This window comes from Tauraco erythrolophus, chromosome 2, assembly GCF_009769465.1.
Source record: "Tauraco erythrolophus isolate bTauEry1 chromosome 2, bTauEry1.pri, whole genome shotgun sequence".
Taxonomy (NCBI): Eukaryota; Metazoa; Chordata; class Aves; order Musophagiformes; family Musophagidae; genus Tauraco; species Tauraco erythrolophus.
In genome coordinates, this window is record NC_141466.1 from 121413473 (window position 1) to 121426524 (window position 13052).

The 13052-nt window shown below is 49.7% G+C and overlaps 1 protein-coding gene across 1 annotated transcript; it reads left to right on the top strand.

Annotated features, from left to right (window-relative positions):
- Positions 1 to 340: 340 nt before the first annotated feature.
- LOC147529315 (uncharacterized) lies at positions 341 to 12827 on the top strand. Its single transcript, XM_086630857.1, has 11 exons — positions 341 to 487; positions 894 to 933; positions 2176 to 4626; positions 5071 to 6177; positions 7108 to 7173; positions 8179 to 8279; positions 9146 to 9210; positions 9821 to 9972; positions 10057 to 10196; positions 10644 to 10658; positions 12510 to 12827. Exons 1-11 carry the CDS (start codon positions 341 to 343, stop codon positions 12825 to 12827), a joined length of 4602 nt encoding a protein of 1533 aa, XP_086486983.1.
- The last annotated feature ends 225 nt before the right edge of the window (positions 12828 to 13052 follow it).

Consider the following 13052-nt stretch of genomic DNA (forward strand, 5'->3'; position numbering starts at 1 on the left):
AGCACTACACATTGTAAACAGATAATGCCTTCTCACCAAAACACTCAGAAAAGGAGGAATACTGGATGGTGCATTGAAAGAGCAGGTCTGTCCCTAATGAGTGATAGCTGGCCTCATTTCATTGATTTGCTAATTACTATCACAGGGGTAGCAGGGCAGTATATGAATGAGTGGGCTTCTAGATCAGACCCTTTCCTGTAGGGATGTGTTTTGGAGAGGGGCTGGGAAAGGTGGTGATCCTGCATTCTCTCTGCCTGGGAGATTTTTTTTAGAGAGGGAGAGGTCTTCCTTTTCTTTTTTTGATCTCATTTTAATGCTGTGCCTCCAGTAAACCTCTGCTATGAAGCCTTTGCCTTCCCAGATGTTTCTGACCCTGTTCCTGGTGCCCTGGGCATGGGGACCAGCTGCTGGCAGGGGGGTTCCCAGGGCAGTGCTGAGGTCCCGCTGTGATGCTGCTGGCTGCGATGCTGCTGGTGCTGCCTTAGGGGTGAGCAATGGGAAGCAGGGACTCAGTTCCCTGCAGGAAATGCCTTTCCTGGGTCCAGTGCTCTGCCTGCTTACGAATCCTTCTCTCCTCTGTGTGGGCCCTATGGATTAAGGCACAGATGGGCTTTGCTTGCTGTATCTTGAGGGTATTTTCATACTGGCTGTGGTCTAACAGCATACATCAGACAATGCTTTTGGAGATAGAGAGGGGTGAATATTTATTATGACATGGATAAAATGAGGTGGCCCAGGGCCTTGGTCCAGGCACAGGCGAAAACCCAGTCTACCAGGACACACTGAATTTGTTTCTCCCTCCCCATTGGGCTGGAGCTGGGATGTCTCTGAGCAGTGTTACAAGCATGGGCAGCAGTACTCAGGTCTGCAATAAGATTCTCTTTTCTTTATAGGCACGTGGGTCCTCTCAGGAACATCAGAAGGTTAAAGCAGGTAAGAGTTAATTCTCAGACCAGCCTTTTTTTCTTTTTTCTTGAATAAGTCCTCCCCAGAATTTATTGGGCACATCCAGCCATGTAAAACCAGGAGCAACAACTTGGCCCCAGGGTGGCATGGGAAGGGAAGGGGACATGGCTGATACCGAGCACTGAGGAAGGGAAAAATCAGTGCTAGTGTGGGAGATAACGTGTGCTGCAATCTTACAGAGGCAGGAGCAACGTGCTGTGGCAAATCACTGTTGGGCAGCAATTAAAACAAGTAGCAAAAGTTCAATCCGGGCTTTAATTGTGCTCCCGTAGGGTAAACCTATAGCTGGCTCGTGGCTCTTCTAGCTTTGAGATAGTGGTTTTGGAAAATACCATATTTCTTCCCACTTAAGAGAAGGTGTTTCCCTCTTTGAGGGCTGAATTAGCTATGGTGAGATGCTAACGTTGCTCATCCTACTGAGGCTCTGAGAACTTCTTGCTTGGCTAAACCTTTTAAAGCAAAGAGAAAATGCCTTCAGTAGAGCACTACCTTCCAGCTCTGCAGGTATATAAACAACAAACATTGCCCATGTGCCAAACCCAAATGTAATGGCACGCTTGTTGCTTTTGTAACTTGTCCTGATGTGGCAATTCCTGAGCATTTAGCTTTGATCCCTAAATTGCCTGACTCTGAGGCTGGGAACGTGCTTCCCTGGGACAAGCGGCACCCACTGAGTGGCTGTTCTGAGACTCTGTGCTCCTGCATGGCCGTGTCGAGAGGGAACTACAAAGCATGAACGTGTCCTGCTCTGGGGTAGGAGCAGTGGGGGTATAGCCTGGCTGTCCCTGGGGCAGGCGGCGGTGGTGGTGGCGGCCAGGGCTTCTCCAGCTGCCCCCAACCCTCCAAGTACTCTGAAGTGGCACGTACTGGTGGGATGAGCACTGATGAGGAGGAGGTTTGGGGTATGTTGTAAGTGTGGGTGGAAACAGTCACTTGAGCTGGAAGGGATGGTAGTTTCAGGTTCACCCCAGGCTAGTGTATGAGTGCATGCCCAGGTGGCCTCTTCCCCTTGATGCCAGGACCTGACACAGGGTTACCTGCGTGTTCTCCTGCTGATGGATTTGCATGTTGCGTGAAAAACGGGAGTGGGATGTAGCAAAATGGGGAGATAAGGAAGCTAGAAAATAATTTCTGGCAGTAAGGGCTAGTTACTCTTTCTGGGAAGTGGAGATGGAGGACAACATGAGGTTGTTGTTTCTTGTCTTCCAGGGTCAGATTTTCCTTGGATATTGGCATATGTGCCTATAAGAAGCTGTCACAGAATCCTGAAGGACAAGTATGGAGAGTTTTTTCTTCCAGCTTACCATGGTGATTCCCCAATAAACTTTTGGTGCAGCTGGACAATCTGGGCAAGCTCCAGAAAGCATATAATAATTTATATTCAGGGCTTTATCACTAAGGAGGGTTGCAACAAAAATGAGGACAAAATCCTATTTGAAGGAGTTTCTTCACTGGTGGAAAACAGTGTGGTTTATGCTTGCTGGAAAAAGGAGACACATGTTTTTGCCACCTTTGCTCAGGCTGTCCATGTTGTGTTGCTGAAGAAGTACTTGCCAAACTGCAGAGACACACAATTTAAAGGGAAGTACTACATCTTCCAAGACCAGGAAGGTGAATATTCCTCCAAAGATGATGTTATTTCTGAAACTCCTGCCCCAAAACTACCAAAGCAAGATAGTATTTCTCAGTTTGGATGGGTTGAAGACCTGAGACGTGTGCTGGGCTTTGCAACCACGCACAGCACTGTGAACCTTGGTGAAACCACGGTGTTGAGCAGTGGGTCGCTGTGGGGAAGAGGGAGCACACTGGATACTACAGCTATGAGAAATCCTGTTGAGCTTGTCCCATGTGAAGGTACAAGGACATCGCTTCTGGAAACAAAAGCTCCTTGTGAGCTGGGGTCTGAGCTGCGAGGAGGTCTGAGTTGCTGCAAGGAAGTTCAAGGCAGAGGAACAAATGAGGGCATAACCCCCACTGCAACACAGGATATCTGGAGTCAGAGTCTTCCCATGAGTGGGGATGTCACTATAGGTCTTGGTTATACGCACAGGATGTCAAGTGTGCCTTTGGAAACTCCTTTGCTTGGAGCCTTGCAGGTAATGGAGCCTTTTTTGCAGCCGGCAGTCGTGGTTCTGGAGAACAGGCAGTCTGTACTGCACCCTACTCTACGGCCAAAAGATCTGGGAGACCTGCAGTTTACTATTGAACCAACACACACAAGTTGCCTGGGCTTGGCTGCGCTCTCAGAGGCTTTGTCCCCTGGCAGAAGAGAAAGCAAAGAGAGCACAGATACCACTATGAACCAAGGGCTCAGCACAGTCAGTGTAGAGAAGGATGAAATCCATCCCTGGTTGAGTGTCCCACCTGATGACACAGCAAGCAGTGATGCTGATGGCCTTGCAAAGGGCCTGATGCCCAGCCTGAGTAGCCCATATGAAGTGGTAAATGGAGGTCACTCACAGCTGCTACCCAAGAGAAGCCAAAGATGCCAAAACAGTTTTGGGGATTTGACCATGACTCAACCTGAGTTGAGAACAACTGGCCTCCAACATACAAAGCTCATGGGTATTTCCTTCTCAGAATATTTTAGTGGAGCTGTTGAGGGGAAAACAGTGTTGCGTCCCACAGCACCATGGGACATCCTCCAAGACCATCCTCACTTGCGTGGCCAGAGCAGTCATGGCTTGCATTCAGCCTCTACAGACTCTGGGAGCCTTTCCCAAAATGCTCAAGCACACAACTGTCCAGATGCTGAGAAAGCTTATGTGTCTTCCTTTGGTGTAAAAAGCTGCCACCACCAAAGTGACAGAGCTGCACAGCCAGGGCTGGCTGTACCCTCTTTGCCAGCAGGATTGGAGCATGTTCCCACAGCTGTGTCCTCCCTACAGACAGAAACAATCCCTGTGCTGGTGGTCTCCTGCACAGAACCTGTGCCTGCAGACTTTGACTCGACTGATTTCACCCCTGAAACACCTCTTCCTGAAGAAGTGGAGCCTATGTCCAGCATTGTCTTCTCTCCACCAGCAGCTTTGAATTTGGACCCTGCCAGCCTCAGGGCAGGTGTTTCACTGGCTAGCCCACGAGAACAGGAGATGGTCTCCCCTTCCCCATCTTGCCATTCACCAGTAGCCTCTGAACCAGGCACAGATGAGCCCCACAGATGCTTTGGCCCTGGGATGCAAAAGCTGGTGCTGAGGGAGACGGGTGGCCAGCAAGGAGAAGCCTCAGCCCTCGCAGGCTTGCTGGCTGAGGGTCCCTTCCTAGCTTCTGTTACAGGGCCAAAGCCTGGTGAGGGGCTTCCTCAGCCTGAGGACCCTGTGAAGAATGGCTCTGGGGTGACACCAGCTTCCCTGCCAGGGACCTGGGGAGTGAGGAGAGAGGAGCAGGTGGTACCCGTGCAGCATCAGGGCATGGCTGCTCGTGACAAACTGGCTTCTGACTCCATCCTTGGGGGATTTAAAATACAGAAAACCACAGTAGCTCTCCGAGTGGTTGCAGGAGAGCAGAGAAATGCCTCCTTCGGTGCCACTCCACTCCCTGGTCCTCCTGTGGCCCTGGGGGAAGAAGCAATGTCAAGAGGTCAGACGTCTCAGGAGCTCTCTGGTGATCCTATATCCAGAAACACCCGGGTGCCAGGAGGACAGCAACAGAAACATGCTGGTAGGTCTCGCAATACTTCGTATCTTGCAGTAAGGCATCTTTAGAAGGCAGAAGCACTTAGTGGGGCACAGATGAGGCTGAGTCTATTGCCTGCAGTCCCAGCCTGGCAAGCGTAACCTGGCTGTCTGGGGAGGGGAAGACTTCCAGCAAAGTGGTCTTGTTGGCCAGACCTCTGTTGGAAGCAAAACCATGTAATTCAAGCTGCCAGAGGCTGGGTGGCTCGCAGAGGGCCAGGCCCCTGCAGAGCTGCTGGGGCCCGGGCTTGGCTCCAACTGCAGAGCTGAGATGTGGCTCTGGGGGCTGAAACTTTAGGAATCTTGCAGCAGGAGAGGGTTTTAAACAGGGCCTCTCCTGTGGCGATTCGCAGTGTTCCTAGAAGTGTGACAGCCGTGTCCTGGTGCATGCAGTGACTGTTGACTATGTGTTTCCTTTCCGATGTGTCAGAGCTGGGACCACCCTGGGCCATGGAGTACTTCCCTGTCAGGAGCTGCCATGTCGTCTTTCGGGATGGGTCTGGGATGTTTTACCTGCCGCTGCATGCTGACATTAGAACCAACATCTGGTGCAACTGGACCATATTGGCAGGCTCCCAGAAGCACATTGTCATCTACATCCAGGGGTTCCAGGGGAGTGATGGCTGTGGCAAGAACCAGGACAAGATAATCTTCCAGGGTGTCTTGTCAAGCGTGGAAACCAAAGTGGTGTACGCCTGTCACAACCATGGTACTCTGATCTTTGCTACACAAGCTACTGCGGTCCATGTATTGTTTCTATCAGGGAGTGTTTCTCTAAGCCATGAATACAGACACTTTAAAGGACAGTATTATGTATTCAGAGACTCTGAAACTGTGGGTTCTTCAAATGATGCCATAGCTCCCCAAGAGCCTGCCCAAGAGGTCTCTAAAAAAGAGACCTGGAAGACAACAGTAACAAAAGGTTTATTGCCCATGCTGAGAGCCTCTCCAGGCCCATCAGGTGCACCTGCTGGTGCCAGGATCCAGCCTGAGCTTATGAGCTCAGATGAAAAGGCTCAGCACCCTCCTGATCTCATGGAAGATGCTCAGTCTGGCACTAACCTGAGCGAGCTTGGCCTGAATGAGTGTAGTCAGCTTCGGGATGAAACAGAGATGGAAAGGAGCCTTAAGGATGGTGACACTGAGGGCAGGGAAACCAAAGATGACTTGTTGGTGGAGCCATCCCCAGCTGGGCAAGATGCTGGGCATAGAGCTGAGCTGTCTGCTTTGGAGATTGCAAAGGGGAATGCAGAGCTGGTGTCTGCTCTGGTCACCGTAGCTCCATGTCGCTCAGTGGGTGTCCCTTCCTCAGAGGTGCCCAGCAGCAACACAGGTCTCTCTGCCAAGTCACCTAGCCTGGATCAGGCCAGCGACAGCCTGTCAGAAGAAGTGGTCACTGCTGCACATCACACGCAGGCACCAGTGCTGGAAAAGCCACTGCTAAACATGAGTACAAAACCTTCTCCTCTCTACCCCTCTCCTGGTGTGACTGCTGAAGATGTGGTGTCTCCAGGAGAAAGGAATGAAGAGCTTTTTGGTAAGGTGTTTTTTGGGTTATCTGTAGCTGAACTATTGCCTGACACTGTGCAATATTAGTTTCCAGTGATGTAGCACTCTCTTAAGAGAGTTTTTATTGGTAGACATGACTGTTACCTTCAGTTGGTCCATATGGTAGCACTCTTGACTTCTGTATCCAAGAAAGGTGGTACTTGAGAAAACATAGGATTGTCTGTTGTAACATGGGCATCTATGGGCTGATGCTCCTCTTAACAGGGAGAGACTGGTTCCTACTCCAAGTGCTCTGAAATATCCATGGAGGATCCAGCCTTTATACCCAAAGCTGACTGTGAATGCCCATCTTGGTGTTAAACAGCTCTGGCTTGCATGGATTCCCATGGCTGTGGCTGGCATGATGCTCCTAGCCATGATAACTGAGTTTGAGCTCCAGAAGTTAGAGGGAGGAGGGGATGGGGAAAAAAGGCTCTTGTATCCTGAGAAAATTTGGGAGCTGACAGTAGACTTCTTTTACAGGCATATTTAGCCACTAATATGTATTAATTTTGGCCTGAAGGTGAAAGGGAAGATGTTTTCAATTGGTCCGTCCTCCCTTCCCAACTGTTCTTGCCCCTTCATTGTAGACGTGGGGAAGCTCTTCTGCATTGCTGACATCTAATACACAAGTCCAAAGCTGCTTTTTTTCATTGAGGATCCAAGGCAGCTTTGTTCATTGCAGGAGCTCTGTTTGCTTCACAGAGATAACACCTCATCCACTTCTTTCTGAAGAGCATTTCCTGCTGTAGAGAATAGTAGACTGTATTTAGAGCTTGATATTTAACTTCAGTACCAGGACTATAGCAAGGAGGTGGCACATGGCACTCCTCTTGCAGTGACACGTACCTACTGTACTTTTTCCCCCCTTACTGGTACGCTGAGGTTAGCAGCCTGATTCTTTCCCTTGCTCTGACAGATCTGGTTTCTGCCCTGGCATCCCTGGAGAATGGCACGGCACTGCAATCCCAGCACCATCCCGGAGGTGAGCCATGCAAAGAGTTAAGCATGTCTAAACACACTGTCCAAAGTTCAATGTGCTGACTGGAGTTGTACATGGACAATATCTCCTCATTAAGTTTAGAAAGCAGTGGAGGGTGCTTCTGATTAGTAACCACTTTGAAGATTTTAATTTTGAAGATATCACTGCAATCCCACTGTTGTGCTTTGGCCACTTAGTACTTACTCTGGGGAAAACTAAGATCAGATGTCAAACCCGACATAAATACAGGCTTGTTTGAGTTCAAGCACTACTTACTGGCTGTTTAAAGATTTTTCTAAGGTGGATGAACTTCACTTCCTCAAATATACTCCAATGGGTGTCTCGTGACTACCTGCATCAGAAACCTGCAGGAGTCCTGCTCCTCAGATTGGGGAGAGGAGTAAAACTTGTTTATGTTTTAGTATTATATTTAGCAGTATTAGCAACTAAGCAGCACAATTCTGGGTTTATATGGCAAAGCAAGCCGCAGAAGCAGCTTGTCAAAAGGAATGAATATGGCAGGAGCCTGAGGAGCTTTGAACAGGAGAAATATTGCTGAATAAATAAGCTTTAAACAGCAGACTCTGGCAAATCTGTGCCAGCCTGGATTTGGCCAGAACACAGCAGTTTATCTAAGCTGATATCAAACAGAGATGGGCAAGAGAAGTGGGTTTTTAGACTCCATCACAAATTATGATGATACATTTGGGGAAGACAATAGTGAAGGAAACGTGAGTGCCATCAGATACACATTAATGCTTTGTACGCTTTTTGCTGAAAGATCCATTCCTGTATTCAGCACTGAGCGTTAGCTAAGATTTGTTTTCACCTGTTACTCAACAACTTGTTCTACCTGATGCGCAACCTCTTGAAATACCCAAGGACTTACACAAGCATGTCCTTGTGTTGCTGTTCTACTATTGTTAATGTTTAAGGACTGACTTATTTAAGGAGCCTGTTTGTGTTTATGTGGACTTAAACATGCTTGGATCTTGTGTTTTCTGGTAGATGTGCTGTTTGAAGTAACTATTGAAATCAAACCCAAGGACTGGATTCCTTATGGTGGACGTGAGCTCAAAAAGGATCTTCTTGAATCCATGAAGAACCATGTAAGTCCCGGCATGGGGAGGGGGAGAAAAACAAACGCAATGTCCCAAATCTTAGAATCATAGAATGGGTTGAGTTGGAAGGGACCTTAAAGATCACTTAAGTCCTTCCTCTAGATCAGGTTGCTCAAAGCCTCATCTAGCCTGGCCTTGAACACTTCCAGAGATGGGGCATCCACAACTTCTCTGGGCAACCTGTTCCAGTGCTTCAACTAGAAGAGACCATGTTGTACCCTCCATTCCTGGGATTTTCTTTTAAAGCCACATAATGAACCAGCACCCAAGTTGCTTGTGTTGGTTGTCATCTGATACCCTGGAAGGGTACCTGGCTGCAGTGGCTGGCATTCAGCTGCTGCAGCCCTTCGGAGTGCCTTGCCATGCAGAAAAGCACTGCAGAGACAGGGATACAACCAACTGAGGGCTGTAACTCACATCTGGAAATGGAGTAGGTTGGAAGCCAGACCCTAAAGAGGACAAGTGTGTTAAGAATCTGCTTTCAGGGCTGCACCTAAACCTCCTTTCTGGGACACAGACTGGAACAGGGACAGGGTTCAGCCTGCTGCCTAGCCTAGAAAGCCACTGCCCATCCACTGCTGCTCTGCAATGGTTTAGCACCCAAACACTCACCTGGATTTACTATTGCTCTTTCTCTTCCCAAATCACCTTGTGTGTTTGGGGGAGTTGCTTCTTAAGATGGGAGCAATTATTAGTCTCCTAGAAAAAAGGCTAAGAGCACTCGGCTATGGAATGTCTAATGTGTCCTGAGTGATGAGCAAGGTGGGGAGGTAGACTGAGAAAAGAACCTGTTTGCTGCCATAATTTCAACTATCAAACATCAAATCTGTGCTGGTCACTCTGTTCCTTTGCAGATCCAGGAGAATCTGAAACTTTCTGCCAACAGAGTCAGTGAAATAAAGTTAAAGGAAATCAGAAGGTAGGGTTACTGCTGTGCCACTGGCTCAGCAGGTGACTCTGCTATAACCTGAAATACTTCTTGAATAGCAGTGGCTTGGGTTCTTGTTCTCCTTCCCCAGGCAGAGGCCTGACCTTGTGATCCTCTCCTGTGATCTGTAACTTGTCCTGAAAGCAGAAAAAAATAAATCTGCATTCTAGAGGAAAAAAAAAGGGGTCAAAATGGATGTTTAGTGCTGGCCAAGGCCTTTATAGGTCTAAGATGGATTTAAACTCTGGAGAAAATGGGGATCCTCACACCTGCCGTTATGTCTGCTGGAGAAAGCTGTGAGCTGTCAGCAAGGTCCCTGCCACATTTGGTCAAGGCTGACCTGCGGCTGCAAATTGCTGCTACAATTTGCTTTATGCAAATATCCGGTCACTGAGCCCAGTTCCCAGTGAGGACCTGCTACTGGGCTTTCCTTTTTCCCTCGGTCCGAGTGCAAAGCTGCCTCATGCCACACATAATCTTTGCAAGAGCCTGCAGCATCACCATCTCATATGGGTGTGTGGGAGGCCTAAACAGGCTTTTGGAGCTGGGGCTGGTGGGGCCGCTTCCCTCCCACCTCTCCCTGGGCTCTCCCTGTCCACAGGACAAGCAGTGCCAACCTGCTGCTCACCTTATGGCTGCACCTGAAGCCGGAGGAGAGAAACATGTCTCTGCTCCTGCGGTCCCAGCTGGAGGAGCTGCTTGGCACCTCGGTAGGAGTGGAGAAGCCGCAGCTTGTTTCGCTGTTGATTGAAGGTGGGTGTTTCACTTTTTCTCTGGGATATAAACCTTTTATGCCAAGGCTTACTCATCTTATGGCATCTGTTTGCCCCATTACAGATGTGAACGAGTGCAGGGCTGGGGTCAGCCTCTGCGGGGAGGAGGCGGAGTGCTTCAATGGGGTGGGCACCTACCTCTGCCGCTGCAAAAAAGGCTACGAAGATCATTCTCCCACCAAGTCTGGCACCCTCTGCATCCGCGTTCCCCCGATCAGGTAGAGGACCGAGTGGTGGCTCTGCTTTCTGCTGCAGCTGGGTGTTTTTCCCCTGAGCCAGTTGTTTGTGCCGCTCCTCTTGCATGCGTAATCTGGTGTGAGTGCATTGGGGTGAAGGACTCTCTCCTTGACCTGCGTTCTACCAGCTGTGCTGCTGCTAATGTGCGTTGCATGCAACGCTTAAATTGCACTGCTGCTGGCACGGTGGCTTTGGATGTCTGAGCCTGGTGCAGGAAAGGTATGTAACATCTTTGCAAGGCAGTTCCCAGCTGGTTGTCCCCTTAGGCTTCCTCCTTTGGCTTTAGGAGCTCTTCTTTGGGAGTTTTATTTAGATACAAGTGGTCTGGAGATAAATGTGATATGTCATATCCATAGCATAGGTATTTAAGTTGGGAGGATATTTTGCACTCAAAGGAGAAATGGTCTTTCCCAGACTCCAAAGGCATCAGCTTTCAGAGGTTAGCCTAGACCAGCATCCAAGGGGTGACATGCATCAATTAACTGTGTCAGGTTAAAGTATCGCTCCTCACTGGGTGTGATTCAGTGTGACATCTGTGCTCCCAAAGGCTCTCCTGAGTGACGCCTGAAAGTTTTTAGGGAATGCTGCTACTTCTGGGCTCCTCAGTACAAGAGAGATGTGGACATACTGGAGAGAGTCCAATGAAGGGCTATGGGATGAGGAAGGAACTGGAGCCTCTCTCCTGTCAGGAAAGGCTGAGAGAGCTGAGACTGTTTAGTCTGAGAAGAGAAGGCTTGGGGGGATCTTATCAGTATATATAAACACTTGAAGGGAGGGTGGAAAGAAGTCAGAGCCAGGTTCTTGTCGGTGGTACCCAGTGACAGGACCAGAGGCAGTGGGCACGAAACGAAACACAGGATGTTCCCTCTGAACATCAGGAAACACTTCTTTTGCTGTGAAGGTGACTGAGCACCAGCACAGGTTGCCTAGGGAGGATGTGGAGTCTCCAACCTTGGAGATATTGAAAAACTGACTAGACATGTTCCTGGGCAACTGGCTTTAGGTGGCCCTGCTTGAGCAGGTGTGTTGGACCAGGTGACCTCCAGAGGTCCCTTCCCACCTCAGCCATTCTGTGATCAGTTCTGTGATTTCCCCCTCCCTGCTGAGGGGGCTGCAGATGGAAACTCTTGGCAAAGCTCACACTCCCTGGGAGCAGTAACTCATTGCAGCCACCCACCTGTGGAGCATTTAACAGCTGGTTAAATACCAGTAAGGGCCCATGGTGTTTGCTGCTGTGCTCTGCTCATGGGCTGCATTAGCATTTCCAAGTACAGCCGCTCTTTCCTCAGTCTACTACTTTCCCTCCATCAGAGTTAAAACTTGGCACACATGAGCTGTTATTCCCCCAGACCTTCTGCATCTTCTGGCCTTGGATGCTCAGAGCTTGTTGCTATAAGCAGAGCATGGCCAAGGATGATTTATGAGTTACCTCTGCTGTATCTATGTGATCCTCAAACTAGGTCGCTCCTTGGGGCACCCTGTGGTCTCCTGTCACACTGTGTAGATCTCGGTGAGAAAGACATTGATGTTCCTGGTGTTTGCACTAGTGCTCCCCTGACATATTTAACACAAGGCTAAGCAGATGGCATGTGGTGCTTGACTATAATCAGAGCTGGCTGATCTAATCTTGCAGAGTAATGGTGTCTCCCAGCCTGAAAAACACCAGTATTTTGCAATATAAACTCAAAACACTGCTGCTACTTTACCGAAACTACTTCTCATCCTTACAACACTGGAAGTGGCTTAAACCTGAATGAGCTTGCAGCCAAATTGAATTTCTCTTCCACCCTCTCAGCTCCAAACTAATTAACCAGTTATGCAGTTTAAGCCTGTCCATATCAGCTGGATATGGTGTTATATTCATATATTAATAACTTTATAAATGCATATTTATCTCTTGGGTCAAGGAGAGGGTACCTTCAGGTCTGGATGGGGATGTGACTAGCAGGTCGTCAAGCCTCCATGTAGCTGCACATGGGTTTAGCAATGGCTTTGCTCTATCAAGGCTCTTCTGGGGTAGCACCAGCCCTGTGCTGTTCCTGCAGCTGTCTCTTTGTCCAAATATTTCTTTGGGATGAAGGTTTGGGAGATGCCCTGCCCCAGAGGTGGCTGTGAGGGTTTCTGGAGGGCAGCAGGAGAGATGTTTGACCCTCCTGCAGGAGCACCCGCAGCTCCCGGTCTCACTCCTGAGCACTGTGGTCATGATGTTGGGGGATTTTGTGAGCACAGTGGGGGCCACCGGGGCAAGCAGGACAAGGCCATGACCCTTCTCTTGCAGAGATTGGCTTTTTCCTCCGCCACGCGGACGTCCTAGTGGGGGCAGCCATCGTGGCCGGCCTGGCTATGCTGGTGGCTGCTGGCATGCTGTGCAGGGCATCCCGGCGGAGACAGCACCCCAGGAGGAACCCAAGCCCTGAGGAGCCACCAGTGAGGGCCATGGAGGAGCCAGTGATGGAGCTGCATGACCTGGGGGAGTGCCTGCGCCTCGACCCCTTCCAGCTGAAGCTGCGGGCCAGGCCCCCCGAGTGGTTGTGGGATGCCCGGGCTCACCGTGGCCAAGCGTACCAGGTCTTCCTGGAGCAGTCCTCCCCACTCTGAGGGGGCCCTGGGGCTCCCCCAAGCCCCCAGTGACCTGCACAGCCAGTCCTGCCTTTCCCAGGTGACACAAGCCACCAGCTGTGCAAACCCTTCTGCTGTGTTTTATGGGCCATGACTATTCCACCACAGTCTTCCTCATCTTGTTGTTTATTAGTTTTTTTAATACTTGTGCAGCTTGGGGAGTGCTACGCTTGCTTGCACTGCCGCATGTCTTCTCCTGAGTTA

Excerpts from the sequence above, each read along its gene's own strand:
- LOC147529315 (XM_086630857.1), top strand. The coding sequence starts at position 341 with ATGAAGCCTTTGCCTTCCCAGATGTTTCTGACCCTGTTCCTGGTGCCC. Across the intron at positions 4,627-5,070 it reads ACAGCAACAGAAACATGCTG|AGCTGGGACCACCCTGGGCC; the intron begins GTAGGTCTCGCA and ends CCGATGTGTCAG. Across the intron at positions 9,973-10,056 it reads TGTTTCGCTGTTGATTGAAG|ATGTGAACGAGTGCAGGGCT; the intron begins GTGGGTGTTTCA and ends GCCCCATTACAG.